Source organism: Salvia splendens, chromosome 8 (genome assembly GCF_004379255.2).
Source record: "Salvia splendens isolate huo1 chromosome 8, SspV2, whole genome shotgun sequence".
Classification (NCBI taxonomy): Eukaryota; Viridiplantae; Streptophyta; class Magnoliopsida; order Lamiales; family Lamiaceae; genus Salvia; species Salvia splendens.
The window spans coordinates 8,567,398-8,581,769 of NC_056039.1; the positions used below are offsets into that span (position 1 = coordinate 8,567,398).

The following is a 14,372-nucleotide window of genomic DNA, read 5'->3' on the forward strand; positions in this document are numbered from 1 at the left end:
TAGAAATTATTTCTTTTTTTAATCCGTATATTGAAAATAGAAAATTTTCAGTTTAGGAAATGGACCCACGACCTACTAACACTAATTCCATTATTTTTCATCTTTATCTCTCTTTTTTTTATCATTTTTTCTCATCCTCACTTTTATCTAGTTTATTAGTTTTATATTAAAATCTGTGTTATTTTAAAATTTATATTTTAAAAAACAGATGAGGTATTGTACGGAGTATTTAATAGTAATATATACTGTATTTGTTAAAGTATTCTAGTCCGATCAACCGTCCAATCGATTGAACTTTAATTGTCTTACACGTACTTGAATACAGGTGATAGAATTCAATAAGCCTGTCTGCGATTACAGCTAACTAGTTTGATTTTAGGAAGGTAATAAATATTCGAGTTCTAAATTTTTGAATCATTATATCGTGGCTAGTATATTATATGGTGTACCTTCAACCACGATGTCATTCTGGAGGCCATACAAATTTTAAAACTATTAATAGGTCATCTATTAATGATAATCTGACAATAATAGTAGTATTATAAACACATCATATATACGAAAACTAATACTCCCTCCGTCTCTCTGTAGTAGAGACGTTTCATTTTGAACACTCGTTTTGAAAAAAATGATAATAAATAATTAAAATAGAAAAAATATAAAATAAGAGAAAAAATTATATAGAGAATAATGTTAACTCTATTATTCTTTTTTTTACTTTACTTTTTTTACACTTTAGCTATTTATTATAATTTTTTCAAAACGAGTGCTCAAAATCAAACGTCTCTACTACAGAGGGACGGAGGGAGTACTAAATACTATTAGTATTAGCGCCCTTTACTATATACTGTATGTGCGAATCCGAGTGCATTAGAAATGTAGAAATCACTAATTTAAAGCAATGAACAAAACATTTAAATCTTCGTCTCAAAAATAAAAACACATTTAGATCAAATCAATAAACTTGACTATTTATTTTAGGCTGTCGTCAAGCCCAACCCAAAATCGTTGGGCTTTAGAATGTTTGAATTGGGACTTGTTTAACCTGCTGGCAAAAATGGCCCGCAAATAATAATTTTCTACTAGCAAATTCTGAACCTTAGCCAAAATCTCAAATTTTCATTAAACTTTAGAGTTGATCATAATATCATGAGCTAAAATCCTTTTGCAATTTTTCACGATGGCAATAATGCACCTTTTATTAGTACTAAAATAATACTTTTGACGTAGATAAAATTTAATTTTGATCATGTTATTGTTCGTGCTCAGTCTAACAAATGAAGTTCCCTTCGACCAATTCTCGTCATCAAATTACTTCTAAAAATAAAATATACTACCACTCATTTATTCAACGGTAATTCAGTCACAATAAATTGTGCTAATAATAGAAAATAATTGCGAAAGTGCGTATATGTATGAAAATTAATCACAGATCTTCTGTAGTTAATTAGCTACCAATTCTTCCTCAGACAGTTAATCTAGACTAAAACATAAAAATCTGCATTGAACAATGCATCAGAGTTTCACTATAAGTACAAACTAAAATCAAACAAACATCACAAAAGAAACCTTAATATTTTCTCTTGTCTTGGCGATGGATCAGAAGAAAACAGCAAAGGGTCGTCAAAAAATAGCGATAGAAAAAATAGAGAAAGAAAACGATTGCTACGCGACGTTCTCAAAGAGGCGGCAAGGGTTGTTCAAGAAAGCGAGCGAGCTCTCCACCTTGTGTGAGGCCGACGTCGGCCTCTTCGTCTTTTCTCCGACAGGAAAGCCCTTCTCCTTCTTCCATCCTTCTCTGGAGCCTGTTGTGTCTAGGTTTCTGTCGGTAGGCGGGGGCAGGGGCGACGACGCGTCTCGGCTGGCTGAGGCCTTCACGAGAACTAGGGTTCGCCATCTCAACCAAATGATTGACAAGATTGGTGCGAAGCTGGACGACGAGGAGGCGAGAGAGAAGGAGTTGGATCAAGCGGCGGCGACGAGAGAGAGATGGTGGGAGATGCCTGTTGAGGATCTTGACAAGGAACAGGTGGAGCAGTTGATCGCTTTCATGAGGAATCTGCAGTCGGAGTTGCACAAAATGCACTGATCACAATTAATAGTATTCTTTAATTATTTGTTAATGTTGATTTATGTTATGATTATTTTCGGTTTCTATTGGCACAGGTGTCTTAGTTACTAATTAAGGAGTATCATATATTTATAGTTCAGATAATCCCCTTTCAAAATCTTTTCAGTCCCCCATCTATTTAAAAAAACAAAATCATATTCCACAATATTAAACGTAGAAACTTTTGGAATCTAAATGTCATATGCTTAATTATATAATACATATGCATTAGAAATTAAATTAACATTTCTAAGGCAATTATGTTAATTTTTCCAAAAAGAAAGCTTTGAAATTAGGTGTCATATACTTAAATAATACTATGGATATGCATTAAAAATTAAAATGTAACGGTTCTAATTGCAATTCTATTAATTTCTCCACGACACGTCTTTTATATGTGTATAGACACGTATTAAAGATATTAAATTCTTGTATATAGAAACATACTCCCTCCGTCCCAAGGTAATTGAGACATTTATTTTAGGCACGAGATTTAAGAAATTGACGTGTTAAAAGTTAAAGAGAAAAGAGTAAAGTAGTAAGATATAAGAAGAGAGTAAAAGAAGAAAAAAAATAATTTTTTTGTCAAAAATGAAAATGACTCAACTATGACTCCACCATCTTAGGACACTCTAAAAAGAAATATAATTCCATTAACTTGGGATGAAGAGAGTATTAGTCTTAGTACTATAAGTTTGAGATATGGCTCTAATATGAAAAAAGGCCCAAGGGATGTATATTGTATAATATGGTGGATTTAAACAAATTAATGAAATGGACTTGAAAAGGCCCAAGGGATGTATACTGCATTTCTCAAATTCCCCACTATTTGACATCCATTACCAATCGTGGAAATGGATCTTTTTTTTACAGGATATAGAAGAGGTTTTAAATTTTTATTCAATTTTTCAAAACTGAATTATATCAAGTATAAATAGTTGAATATATGGCGTTTTTATGATTTTGTTCATAGACATTATGTTTTGAATTATTGCATCTCATACATTTTGAACTCGGGCTAGAATCAGTCTATTTTGGACGGCTCCGTCAGAAGTAACGGTCAACAGCTATTTAGCCAAATTTTGACCAGATTAAGCATTTTTATTGATTTTTTAATAATTTCAGAAAATAAAAATTATTATTCTAAAAATTTAAAAGTAAAAATTCAAAACATTTCTCCCCTGCAGGCCACCCCGCCCCAAATTCATAACCCAATGGCTACTCAACCGCCGTCGGTCCACCGCCGGCCGGCACCGCTTATCCTTACGGAACAGAAATATAATCTCCATTCATCTCTCTCACCTACAACCACTACACGGATCAATTCACCACAGATCTAAGTCCCAAGCTCAGAATAAAGAATATGAATGCAAAAAAAAGATAAGTAAGCTTTTTCAAATTGTTTTTTCATTTCCTTTTTGCTCCCCTTCATTCCAGTACTATTTAAGTGTATACTGCTTTCAAATCCTAATTCAGTGGAGTAATTGGGGATTTAGCACAAACCCTAATTTAAACCCAAATTCAGTTGAAATGCTGGAAATTAATTAATGTGTATTGGAACTGTAATCGACAAGTGTCGCGTCGTCGATGGAGGTAGGGGTGGTGCCAGGGGCGGATGGGAACGAGAGCGCGGCGGTGGCAACAGCAGTGGAACGGACAGAGAAGCGAGGGTGATAAGGTACATGAGAAGAGGAAGAACAAGAGGTTCGAGAAGACGATCCGTCACGATAGCGGAAGGCGTACGCGGAGACGAGGCCGAGAATCAAGGGGAGATTCGCGAAGCGGTTAGAGTTAGAGGTGGAGTCTGTGACGTACGACGTTGTTCCGAGTTCCCAGTGATATTCAATCAGATGATCTTCAACAAGATTTTTTTGGACCATCGAATAATAATAATAATAATAATAATAATAATAATAATAATAATAATAATAATAATAATAATAATAATAATAATAATAATAATAATAATAATAATAATAATAATAATAATAATAATAATAATAATAATAATAATAATAATAATAATAATTTGTGTTTGTAAATATTGCATTCCTATTTTGTGAAGTTTTCTATTTCTCTGGAGAAGAGGTTCAGAAGATGATGATGAAGGTTTTTTTTTTTTGCATTTTACGTTTTAATTTATTTTTATGTATTTTAATTTCACTATTTTGCTAATAAAAATTCATGAGGTAATTAGGGTGCTAATAATTGCACTTAATAATTTAATTGGGTCAAAACTGGTTTAAAAGACGTTGACCGTCTGCTTTTAACGGTTCCGTCCATTTTGGATTGATTCCGACCCGAGTTTAAATGTGTAGGACGTAATAATTCAAAACGTAATGTTGAAGACCAAAATCATAAAAACGTCATAGGTTTAGGACTACGTTTGGCCTTTACTCTATAATTATTGGAAAATATGATATGTTATGATATGTACTATGTAGTAATATTGTTAGAAAATTAAATTTATTAAAATTAAATTAGACTAACTTTTTGTAGATAGTCCAAAAAAATCTATATTGTGGATGAAGGGAATATTTTTACTGTTGTTATAATCGTGATTAATTTTTGTTTGTATTATTATTAACAATTACTTGCCTGTATTTAAAATCTTAATTAGAGATCCCTTATCCTCTCCTTGCTGTAGTTGGCAAAAGGATTGGAAAATGAAATATAGGAGCACAACGGGAGTAGTAATTATTTTGTACCGTAGTAAAATATTTATATTAAATCAGTAATGAATCGAGTCGGACCATCGTGTATAGTCACGTGACATTAGACATCCAACGGCTCACACTCGACGTCTTCTTCTTCCTTCTTCTTTCACCCAAGTCCAAGTGTAATCGTACGCGTACCCTCTCTCACACACTACACACACTGCGCCGAGAGATTTCGAAAAAAGAGTCTCAATTCGCAGGCATTTCCAAATTAGAGATTAAATTTGCAGACCTTTCGAAATTTGAGACCGTGGCATGCGAATTTTTCGGAATAAGGGATTTTCAAATTTTAATCTATTTTTTTTTTCTTATTATTTCTCTCATAATATTTATTAATGGACTAAATTACCCTTAATATTTTCATATTTTGACTGAAATTTTATTTTATTTTATTTTCACCGCAATTACTCAAATTTTATTTTAACCCAATTCTGCAAATCAACGCCGCCTCCAACCCTTATCCTCCTCCCCTTTCTTTGCTGTCTCCACCCTCCTTTCCCTCCACTGAAACAAACATTCTCTGGCAGATATGAGATTCAAAAGCTTATTTCTTGTGAGCCCTTTTTGCATAGACAATGTTTGGTTCAATGGAATTTGTTGCCACATCAAGATCCCACCCAGCTGCTTTCATCATGTTGATTAATGGCTTAGAGAGTCCCTTCAGGGACATCCGATAAATTTGGAACGAGGATGACATGCATAAATCGAGTAATGGTCCAAATTTTTGCCCGCAGGGGCGTAGCGCAGTTGGCAATGGAGGGGCAGATCTTGCTGCAATGAGCCTAGGTTCAAATCCCACTGCTGTCGTGTAGTTGCTTCCTCTCAGGCACAAGTGTGAGGCCTTAGGAGATGAGCTTCTGGCAGTCAGTGGGTTAAGGCCTACCCCTTAACGGGCTACTGCGTATCCTGATTTAAACCCCTCATATGATGTCGGGCCGGAGTGTGGGGCCGCCAAGGCAACGGAATCGCCTTTTGTTGCAATTAATGGCTTAGAGAAGTCATGGATGGCTCTGGCAGCAACTTCATCAGATTCCTCCAATTGCTCGTACACATAGCCGGCGATCTATAGAACCCCCTTTCCCTCATTTTGGTGTGAATGTAGTCCCACAGATGCAGGTAGAACTTGGACGTGCTAAACATGAAATTAGTTTCTTCGCGGAGAGATGTGAGGGCTTAGGTTTCCTCTTCACCCCATGTTTCCGCCCTTTTCTTGGGAGCAGGTGGAGGTGTCGTCGCTGGTTTGGGTGAACTCTGGTTTGCGGCATCATCTCCACCGCTGATTTCGGTGATCATGCTATTGAAATCTGTGGCGAATTCTTCTTGTTCTTGAGCACTTTTGAATACATTTTTTCCTATAACTCGAATTTGGGGGGGGGGGGTTCTAAATCGAAATTGAAACAGGAATTTGAGCTATAAAGTAGACCGGAGAAGGAGGAGGGATGATTTGCATAATTGATTGAAATAAAATTGGAGTACAAAATAAGTATTAAATATTGGGGGTAATTTGGTTCATCGTAAATATTAAGAGAGAAATAATAAGAAAAAAGAAAATAAAATAGATTAAAATATAAAAATCGCCTATTTCGAAAAATTCACATGCCGCGGTGTCAAATTCCGAAATGTTAGCTAATTTAATCCCTAATTTCGAATTGTCAAATTCCGAAATGTTGGCTAATTTAATCCCTAATTTCGAATTGAACCCTTTTTTTTAAAATCTGTCCACTGCGCCCCCTCCCCATCTCTCTGTCACACACACACACACACCCACACCCACCCACACACACACACGCACAATATAACCGCCTGCCTTACTTTTTCTCGTATACCTATTGCTAGGGTTTCCTCGCGATTGAGGATATTCGCGATCGCCCCTTCTGCCTCTCTCGTCTCCGTTTCCGTCTCATCCTACGATTCAGGTGTGTTTTTGCTTTTCAATCTCGTTCTTCAGCCGTGTTCGCTTTCTGATTTGTTTTGTTCTGTTGATTTTTTTTTCTAATTCTGGCCGTACTCCGTAATACGGGAATTGTTGTTTCTCTAGATGTTTAATAGGGTGGGAAAGGATGGAGTGCTGAGCGAGGGTCTTTGTCGTGTCTAATTGTGCCTAATTAAGTGTCTAATTGTGTCTATTAAGTGTTTAAGCTGGTGTGATTGTAGTTTCTGCTGTTGCTCCACACCCCCACCCCTCGGCCAACGTCACTGGTAGAGGGTTTTTCGTTTCTCGGACTGATTGGTTGTTATTTTATTAATCTAGGGTTTTGAATTGAAGTGGAGCTTTATTTTGAATCTGGGTTGTTTGTTCGAGGTAATGTTACTGTTGAATGGCGATTGAAAAGAATAGCTTTAAGGTAGCACGTTTTGACCTGGAGTTTCAATCCCCTCACAGTAGGGATACACATACAACTATGTCTAGCGATGACGATGCAGATTTTCAGCGGAATCCTGGTGCTCCTGCTGTTGAATCTGATGATGATGATGAATTTGATGATTGTGATTCCGGAGCAGGTTCAGATGACTTTGATTTGTTGGAATTGGGTGAATCTGGCGAGGAGTTTTGCCAGGTTGGCGATCAAACATGTAGCATTCCTTATGAACTGTATGATCTCCCAGGGTTGAAAGATGTGCTCTCCATGGAGGTTTGGAATGAGACTTTAACCGAAGAGGAAAGATTTGGTCTTTCCAAGTATCTGCCTGATATGGACCAAGAAAACTTCATGTGTACGCTCAAAGAACTTTTTTCTGGTGATAATTTGCATTTTGGGAGCCCCATTAATAAGTTGTTTGCGATGTTGAAGGGAGGATTATGTGAGCCAAGGGTGGCACTCTACAAAAAGGGTTTGAATTTTTTTCAGAGAAAACAGCACTATCATACCTTGCAGATGCATCATAACAGTTTAGTAAACAATATTTGCCAGATTAGAGATGCATGGATGAATTGCAGGGGGTACAGTATTGAGGAGAAGCTTCGTGTATTGAACATTATGAGGAGTCAGAAGAGTTTGATGAATGAAAACATGGAAGAGTTTCAAAGCGATTCATCTGATAGGGAAGAGTCTGCTGATGGTTTGTGGGACAAAAGGCTGAAGGATTCAAAACTTGTTCAGAAGACAGGTCGCCATTCAGTGCACAGCATGGGTCCAGCATCAGATATTTCTTCTCGAACCCGGAAAACCAAAAGCAACATGGAATCAGCCAAGTTTGAAAAACGATTTCCTAGAGGAACTCTGAATCTGGGTGGATCTAAAACCACTCCAGGGAGAGAGTTGGCAGAACCTTTTTCTTCAACTCATCTTGGACGCTATGGTTTGGGACTTCCTGACTCTCATTATAATATAGATTCAGGACGTGACCCTTCTGCTGCTGTTGGGAAGAATGAGCAGGTTCCCGAGTATGATGATGAGGAAGACACAATGGTTGAAGTGGCAGTCCATAGGGATCGGAATTTACGTCGAGTTGGGGTGAATGATAAGTCTCTAGCTTCTAAATGGAAGAAACATGAAGACCCAAGAGTTGAAGAGGACAAAGATAGTTTTATGCAAAGTCATTTGTCAGGGAGGAACAATTTACATGCTCTTGGGAGGAATAGGGCTATCAACAAGTTGTCTGATATCAAGGTCTTAACTGCAAAGCCTTCTAATGCTAGAAACATGTATGACAGTCGAAAAAAGGTTAAGTACTCAGAAAATCACCAGCTATTTACTGCTGAAAATCAGATGAAACTTGGTAAGGGTCAGAAGTTGCATTCATCTTTAAAAGGAACTCAAATGGAACTTTTAGATGCAAATGATCCTGCGTGGCTTAAACATGAGGGGATTTTCCCCACCACTGATTCGAACACCAGAAACAAGAAGTGGAAGATGACTAGGGAAGGCATTGATCTTAACGCGAATGATAAATTTTTGCCCACTGAATATAGAGCCAGGCCTTTGAAGGATAAGTTCCGGGGAAGTTCTCAGAATGGAAAAAGAGACAGTGTTGGAAACAGAGTTGGGTTGTTTTCCAAAGGTGAAGACACAGAATCAGATTCATCTGAACCTATGGATGAGGATGAGGATGAGGATGAGGATGAGGATGATGACAATCCGTTGATGAGGAGCAAGTGGGCTTACCCCGGTGGTGTGCCAGAGCTGAGACTTGGCTCAGATGCAAAGAAGTCCCAATTTTCGGAGAGAGATGAGAAAGAAAGTTATCCAATGGGTGATGGATCATCACATTCTCGAATGATGCAGGATTATAGCCACACCCTAGATATGATGAGATCAGAACAGAAGGGTAAGATGCATGATGTTGCCCACTTTAATATGTTGCCCAAAGGTTTGGATAAAAACTATTATCCAGGAGGGATTGGCACTGAGGAACAGCATCAGATCCACCCATTGGGAAGGAATGGCCATGTAGAAGGGACCCATGGTGATAATTTCCAAGCGCCATTGAAATCCTCTCTTGTACTGGGTAGAAGGCGGAAAGGTGAAGTTCCTCATGATTTCAGCCATCTTCAATCTAACTATATGCAAGGCCATCAGTTTGAAAATGATTTATTCTGGACTCGACCACCAGGAGCATCTAATGGGCTACCTTTCAAATTGGGGAAGAAAGGCCACTTGGTTGACTTGTCTGCTAGTCATCATCCTGAAAGATCAGATATAGCATTGCTAGGCTGCAATGCTCTCTCGAAAAAGCGGAAAGTAAAGGACGACCTGACTTACCTGGAACTGCAAGAAAATAATCACTTCCTTCATGCTGATGCTGAGCCGCAGTTAGATGATGTCAGTTCTTCAAGGAAACGGGGTAAACACAAATTAGAGGAGGCATCTGATAATCTAGAGAATGGAGTTCCTCAGCCTCCTGGTATGGAAATGGAAGTAGAAGATATTGAGGCAGAAACTAAACGGCCCAAAAAGTCATTTCCCTTGATCACGCCTACAGTTCACAATGGCTTCTCATTCTCTATAATTCATCTTCTTTCGGCCGTTCGTATGGCTATGGTTACGCTGTTTCCTGAAGATTCTTCCGAAACTGGAAAACACCCTGATAAGACTGATGCTGAACAGGGGGTCAAGGAAGAGCAGAGCAGCAAGCAAGAAGATGCTATTGCTAATTCAAATCCAAGCATGGGCGTTGACTCTTCTATGCCATTATCCCTGGCAAATGTTCCTTTCCTCACTGTTCAGGAAATTGTCAACCGTGTTAAATCAAATCCTGGCGATCCCTGTATTCTTGAGACACAAGAGCCACTTCAGGATTTAATTAGAGGCGTCCTGAAAATTTTCTCATCCAGGACTGCTCCTCTAGGAGCTAAAGGGTGGAAACCACTTGTTGTGTATCAAAAGTCTACAAAAAGTTGGTCATGGACTGGCCCTGTATCTCATAACTCGTCTGATTCTGAGGCAGTTGAAGAGGTGACATCTCCAGATGCATGGGGCCTCCCTCACAAAATGCTTGTCAAAGTAGTTGACTCATTTGCTAATTGGCTAAAAAATAGTCAGGAGACACTGCAACAAATTGGCAGTCTTCCTGACCCTCCTTTGACACTGATGCAAATGAATTTGGATGAGAAAGAAAGGTTCAAGGACCTTAGAGCTCAGAAGAGTCTGAATACCATTGGTCCTAGCTCTGAAGAAGTAAAAGCTTATTTCCAGAAGGAAGAAGTCCTTAGGTATCTAATACCAGACAGGGCTTTCTTGTACACAGCTGTTGATGGAAAAAAATCAATTGTTGCACCTTTGAGGAGGTGTGGTGGCAAACCTACGTCAAAGGCCCGGGATCATTTTATGTTAAAGCGTGACAGACCACCACATGTCACAATCCTTTGTCTGGTGAGAGATGCTGCAGCTAGATTGCCTGGAAGTATTGGGACGCGAGCAGATGTATGTACATTAATTAGAGACTCGCAATATATTGTGGACGATGTGTCTGATGCACAGGTCAATCAGGTAGTTAGTGGAGCACTGGATCGACTGCATTACGAGCGTGATCCTTGTGTCCAGTTTGACGGAGAGAGAAAATTGTGGGTTTACTTGCATAGAGACAGAGAAGAAGAAGATTTTGAGGATGATGGGACTTCATCCACGAAGAAATGGAGAAGACAGAAGAAAGAAGCTGTTGAACCATCTGAACCTGGAAATGGGCAACCAGGGTTTGATTCGGTATCTGATCTTAATGCGGACACATTATGCTTGGATGATGATAAGAGATCTGAGCTGGAATATCAAAATGGTAATGATCAGGTGGAGGACAATGCTGAAATCAGCCATGGTTCTGATCCTGGTCCAGCACCAGGGATGTGGAATGGCCTTGGTCAGAAATCTGCTGAAGAAACTAAGTTAATCTGCCAAGAGAATTCGACTAATGAAGAATTTGATGAGGAAGCATTTGGTGGGGAGCCACCAGCATGATTGTTGAACATAAAACCTTCATCGTTAGCAAAAAAAAAGGTATTACAATGCAGCTTACAGTGCTGATGCAGTGTCTAGTTTGCTTTTGATTACTATTGCTCTCTCAGATTTAGAGAAAATGACTTTTTGAGCATGTCAGCATCCTGTGTAAAATAATGATCATGACAGGCTTAAAAATGGTTCTCATGTTGTAGTAATATCTTTTTATAGGGAACATGAATAGTTTTTTCACTTCAATGATAAGATCTGCTGGGGCCTTATTCCAGTTAAGATGACATTTGAAGATGTGCGTATGTATTTTGTACATGCTAGTATAAAGACTATTTGAAATATCTGATATTTCTAGCTTGGCTTCCCAGCCAATTGTTGCATTACAGAGATCGATCCCCCTAAGCTGTTTTGCAGAATTTCTTCTTTGTTGGAGACGATGAAAGTGGTGGTGCTACTGCTAGCGGATGTCATGATTCATGAATGTCATTTTGGTATATTGATTTCTTCAAGTCCATGTACATATATCCATAATTCCATTCCCCTCTACTTGGCCGTATAAAATTTTTTATTTCAAGAGTTGTCCATTTTTAACAGGGGGTATGATAAGGCTGAATAGATAGATTATAGCCAATCTATCATTTGTGTTGATGGATTGATTAATTTTTTTAGTTTTTATCAACCTAATCTTTCAAACACTCAGGATACATATTATATCTATCTATCCATCTATTATTATCCTAACCTTTGATGTTAGAACACATTGTTCCCTTCATATATGCATTAAATTCCATTAAGCAAAATGGTGTTGTTACACTTGGAAGAATTTAGGTCAGATAACGTGTTATCAACAACTGTGCTTCTACCACAATTTTATCAATTGGAATGCAGTATTCACTGACATTGTTGGAATGAGCCTTGATATGAGAGTTTTTCTCCTTTTAAACAAAACAATTTAGAAACGCGAACCTCATGTTTTCAGTCCCTCTGAAAAGCTAATTAGTTTTTTTCCGATTTTTAAAATATTATAGTACTAGTATATACTCAGATGCATGGAAAAAATATTTCATTTTTCTCTTATTTCTTTGCACATTTGAATTATTTTTTGGTTTCTAAGTTTAACTTGAGAATATTAATTTCTGAATCAATAATTGGCTTATTGCGTTTCTGGATTCCAAAATAAAATGTGCTCCCTCCGTATCATTCAAGATATCTACTTTTCCTTTTTAGTTTGTCCCATTCAAAATGTCCACTTTCTATATTTGAAAATAAATATCTCTTCTATCTCTTTATTAAAATATTTAACTACATTTTTCTCTCTACTTATTTAACCTAACAATTCCTCCAAAAACCTTGTGTCACTCAAGCATGTGGACATTTTGAGTGGAGCGGAATAATGGAAGCATGGACGGAATAATGCGGAAATAAGGCTCGCATAAAGGCCCATAAGTTGTCTCCAAATAAAATCTAATTAGTTTTTCTGAAAATATTTATTCAAAGTAAAGGGAAAAATAGAACACTAGTATACGAGGTGGGCGTATAATTATTGTTTTTTTTATTGAAAAAATATTCGGTTTAATTATTTTTGTGATGATTGATCAAGGTATACTTGCTATCGACAACTTTGTAAATAATGGTTCCTCGTCTGAATTTTTATAAACTAGGGCTAGGCTACAATTAATCATGAATAATTCTTATAATTTGCTACTATATATATGGAAAGTGTCTCGACAGTACAGATGTATGAATAAAATCACACATTAGACAGTGATGTATTGACTTAGGTAAAATCATGAAAATGATATGCAACATAGTAAGCACCTAAGATCGGATCCTTCCAACTTGAGTTCAAACATATCATTTTTGCACCCAAAAAAATCACAATTATATAAAAAGTGCAAGAGAGCGTTGACCTCTTGCCTTAGATTGGACAGTTGTTGACATTTTAACATATAAAGCCTATTATTTAGGAACAATATGGGCTTCTTTTTTCATTTTGTTGGAGAAAAATGAAAAATAGAATGAAGATGACTTTGTGGTGCTTCTTCTTCTACTTGATCATCATTCTATTTAGATTCTAGAACATGGCCGCAAACTGATTGATGTCTGAAATCCCACTGTGGCAAGTCAAGATTTGATAGGTGTTGTGTGTGAAATTGTATCTCTTCTAACTCACAAATTACAGCCAAAATGCATTGGGGCACTAGCAAGCAACAGGTGGAAAATGATATCTAATGAAAAACACATGTACACTTTTTCCTTTATCGAGATAGTAAGGAATATGTGCATTTGGACGTCATACCTATCAAAATTAGTGGAACAATAGTATTTTATTTCAATAAATATGTCTTATTTGAAGTTAATTTTGTAGAGATTTGGAGGAAGGCAGAGGTATCTCAAAGTCAAAGAGGCTAGGCAGATCAGATAAGACATAATCGATAGTGCTTGCTTTCTCTTTCGGCAAATTTCATTAACTGTTACCAATTTCTTGTTTGGACCCATGAGTGTCATATTATTATGGGCCACTTATTTGATTGTTATTTTTCTTCGTCTGTTAGAAAACAAATACTACCTCGTCCCTCCCTGAAAGTTTGTCCCATTTTTTCATTTTCGTCCGTCCCCCAAAGTTTGTCCCATTTCACTTTTTATCATTTTTGGTAGTGGATCTCATATTCCACCAACTCATTACTACTCACATTTTATTATAAAACTAATATATAAAAGTAGGGCCAACAATCCACTAACTTTTTCAACTCACTTTCCATTACATTTTTAAAACCCGTACCGGGTCAAAGTGAGACAATATTTGGGGGACGGAGGTAGTAGTATATTACAGAATTGTTAGGGCACCCGCAACGCTGTGCCGTTGCGGTTCCTATGCCGTTCCGGCGGAACAGTTCCGCGGCGGCACGCGTTGCAGGCTCCGTTCCGTCGCCATTCCGTGCCCATGCCGTTCCTATGCCGTGTCGCGTTCCGTTCCGGAGGAACGCGGAACGTAACGTTCCGCCACGCGCCGAGGCGACGTGGCGGCCTCCCATTCGACGCGTGAAGCCCACTCGCTACCCCGCGAGTGAGCTTCGTCCCGGTGACGCAATAATTCAATTTTTTTAAAAAAAAATCGAATTTAATAAAAAAAAATTTTTTTTTGCAACGGTAATGTGACCG

The 14,372-nt window shown here is 37.7% G+C and overlaps 2 protein-coding genes across 4 annotated transcripts; both read left to right on the top strand.

The window, feature by feature from the left end:
• Window positions 1–1,594: 1,594 nt before the first annotated feature.
• On the top strand, window positions 1,595–2,089 carry LOC121745696 (agamous-like MADS-box protein AGL61). The gene has a single exon (XM_042139669.1). The coding sequence runs from the start codon at window positions 1,595–1,597 to the stop codon at window positions 2,087–2,089; it is 495 nt and encodes a 164-aa protein (XP_041995603.1).
• A 4,466-nt stretch (window positions 2,090–6,555) lies between these two features.
• On the top strand, window positions 6,556–11,951 carry LOC121743923. Of its 3 annotated transcripts, none has more exons than XM_042137325.1 (3): window positions 6,556–6,743; window positions 7,079–11,258; window positions 11,579–11,951. In XM_042137325.1, exon 2 carries the CDS (start codon window positions 7,146–7,148, stop codon window positions 11,217–11,219), a length of 4,074 nt encoding a protein of 1,357 aa, XP_041993259.1. In that variant the 5' UTR covers window positions 6,556–6,743; window positions 7,079–7,145; the 3' UTR covers window positions 11,220–11,258; window positions 11,579–11,951. The 3 variants fall into 3 exon arrangements, with proteins under 3 accessions (XP_041993259.1, XP_041993258.1, XP_041993257.1); XM_042137324.1 differs by having other exon boundaries at window positions 11,625–11,951; XM_042137323.1 differs by having other exon boundaries at window positions 7,079–11,590.
• The last annotated feature ends 2,421 nt before the right edge of the window (window positions 11,952–14,372 follow it).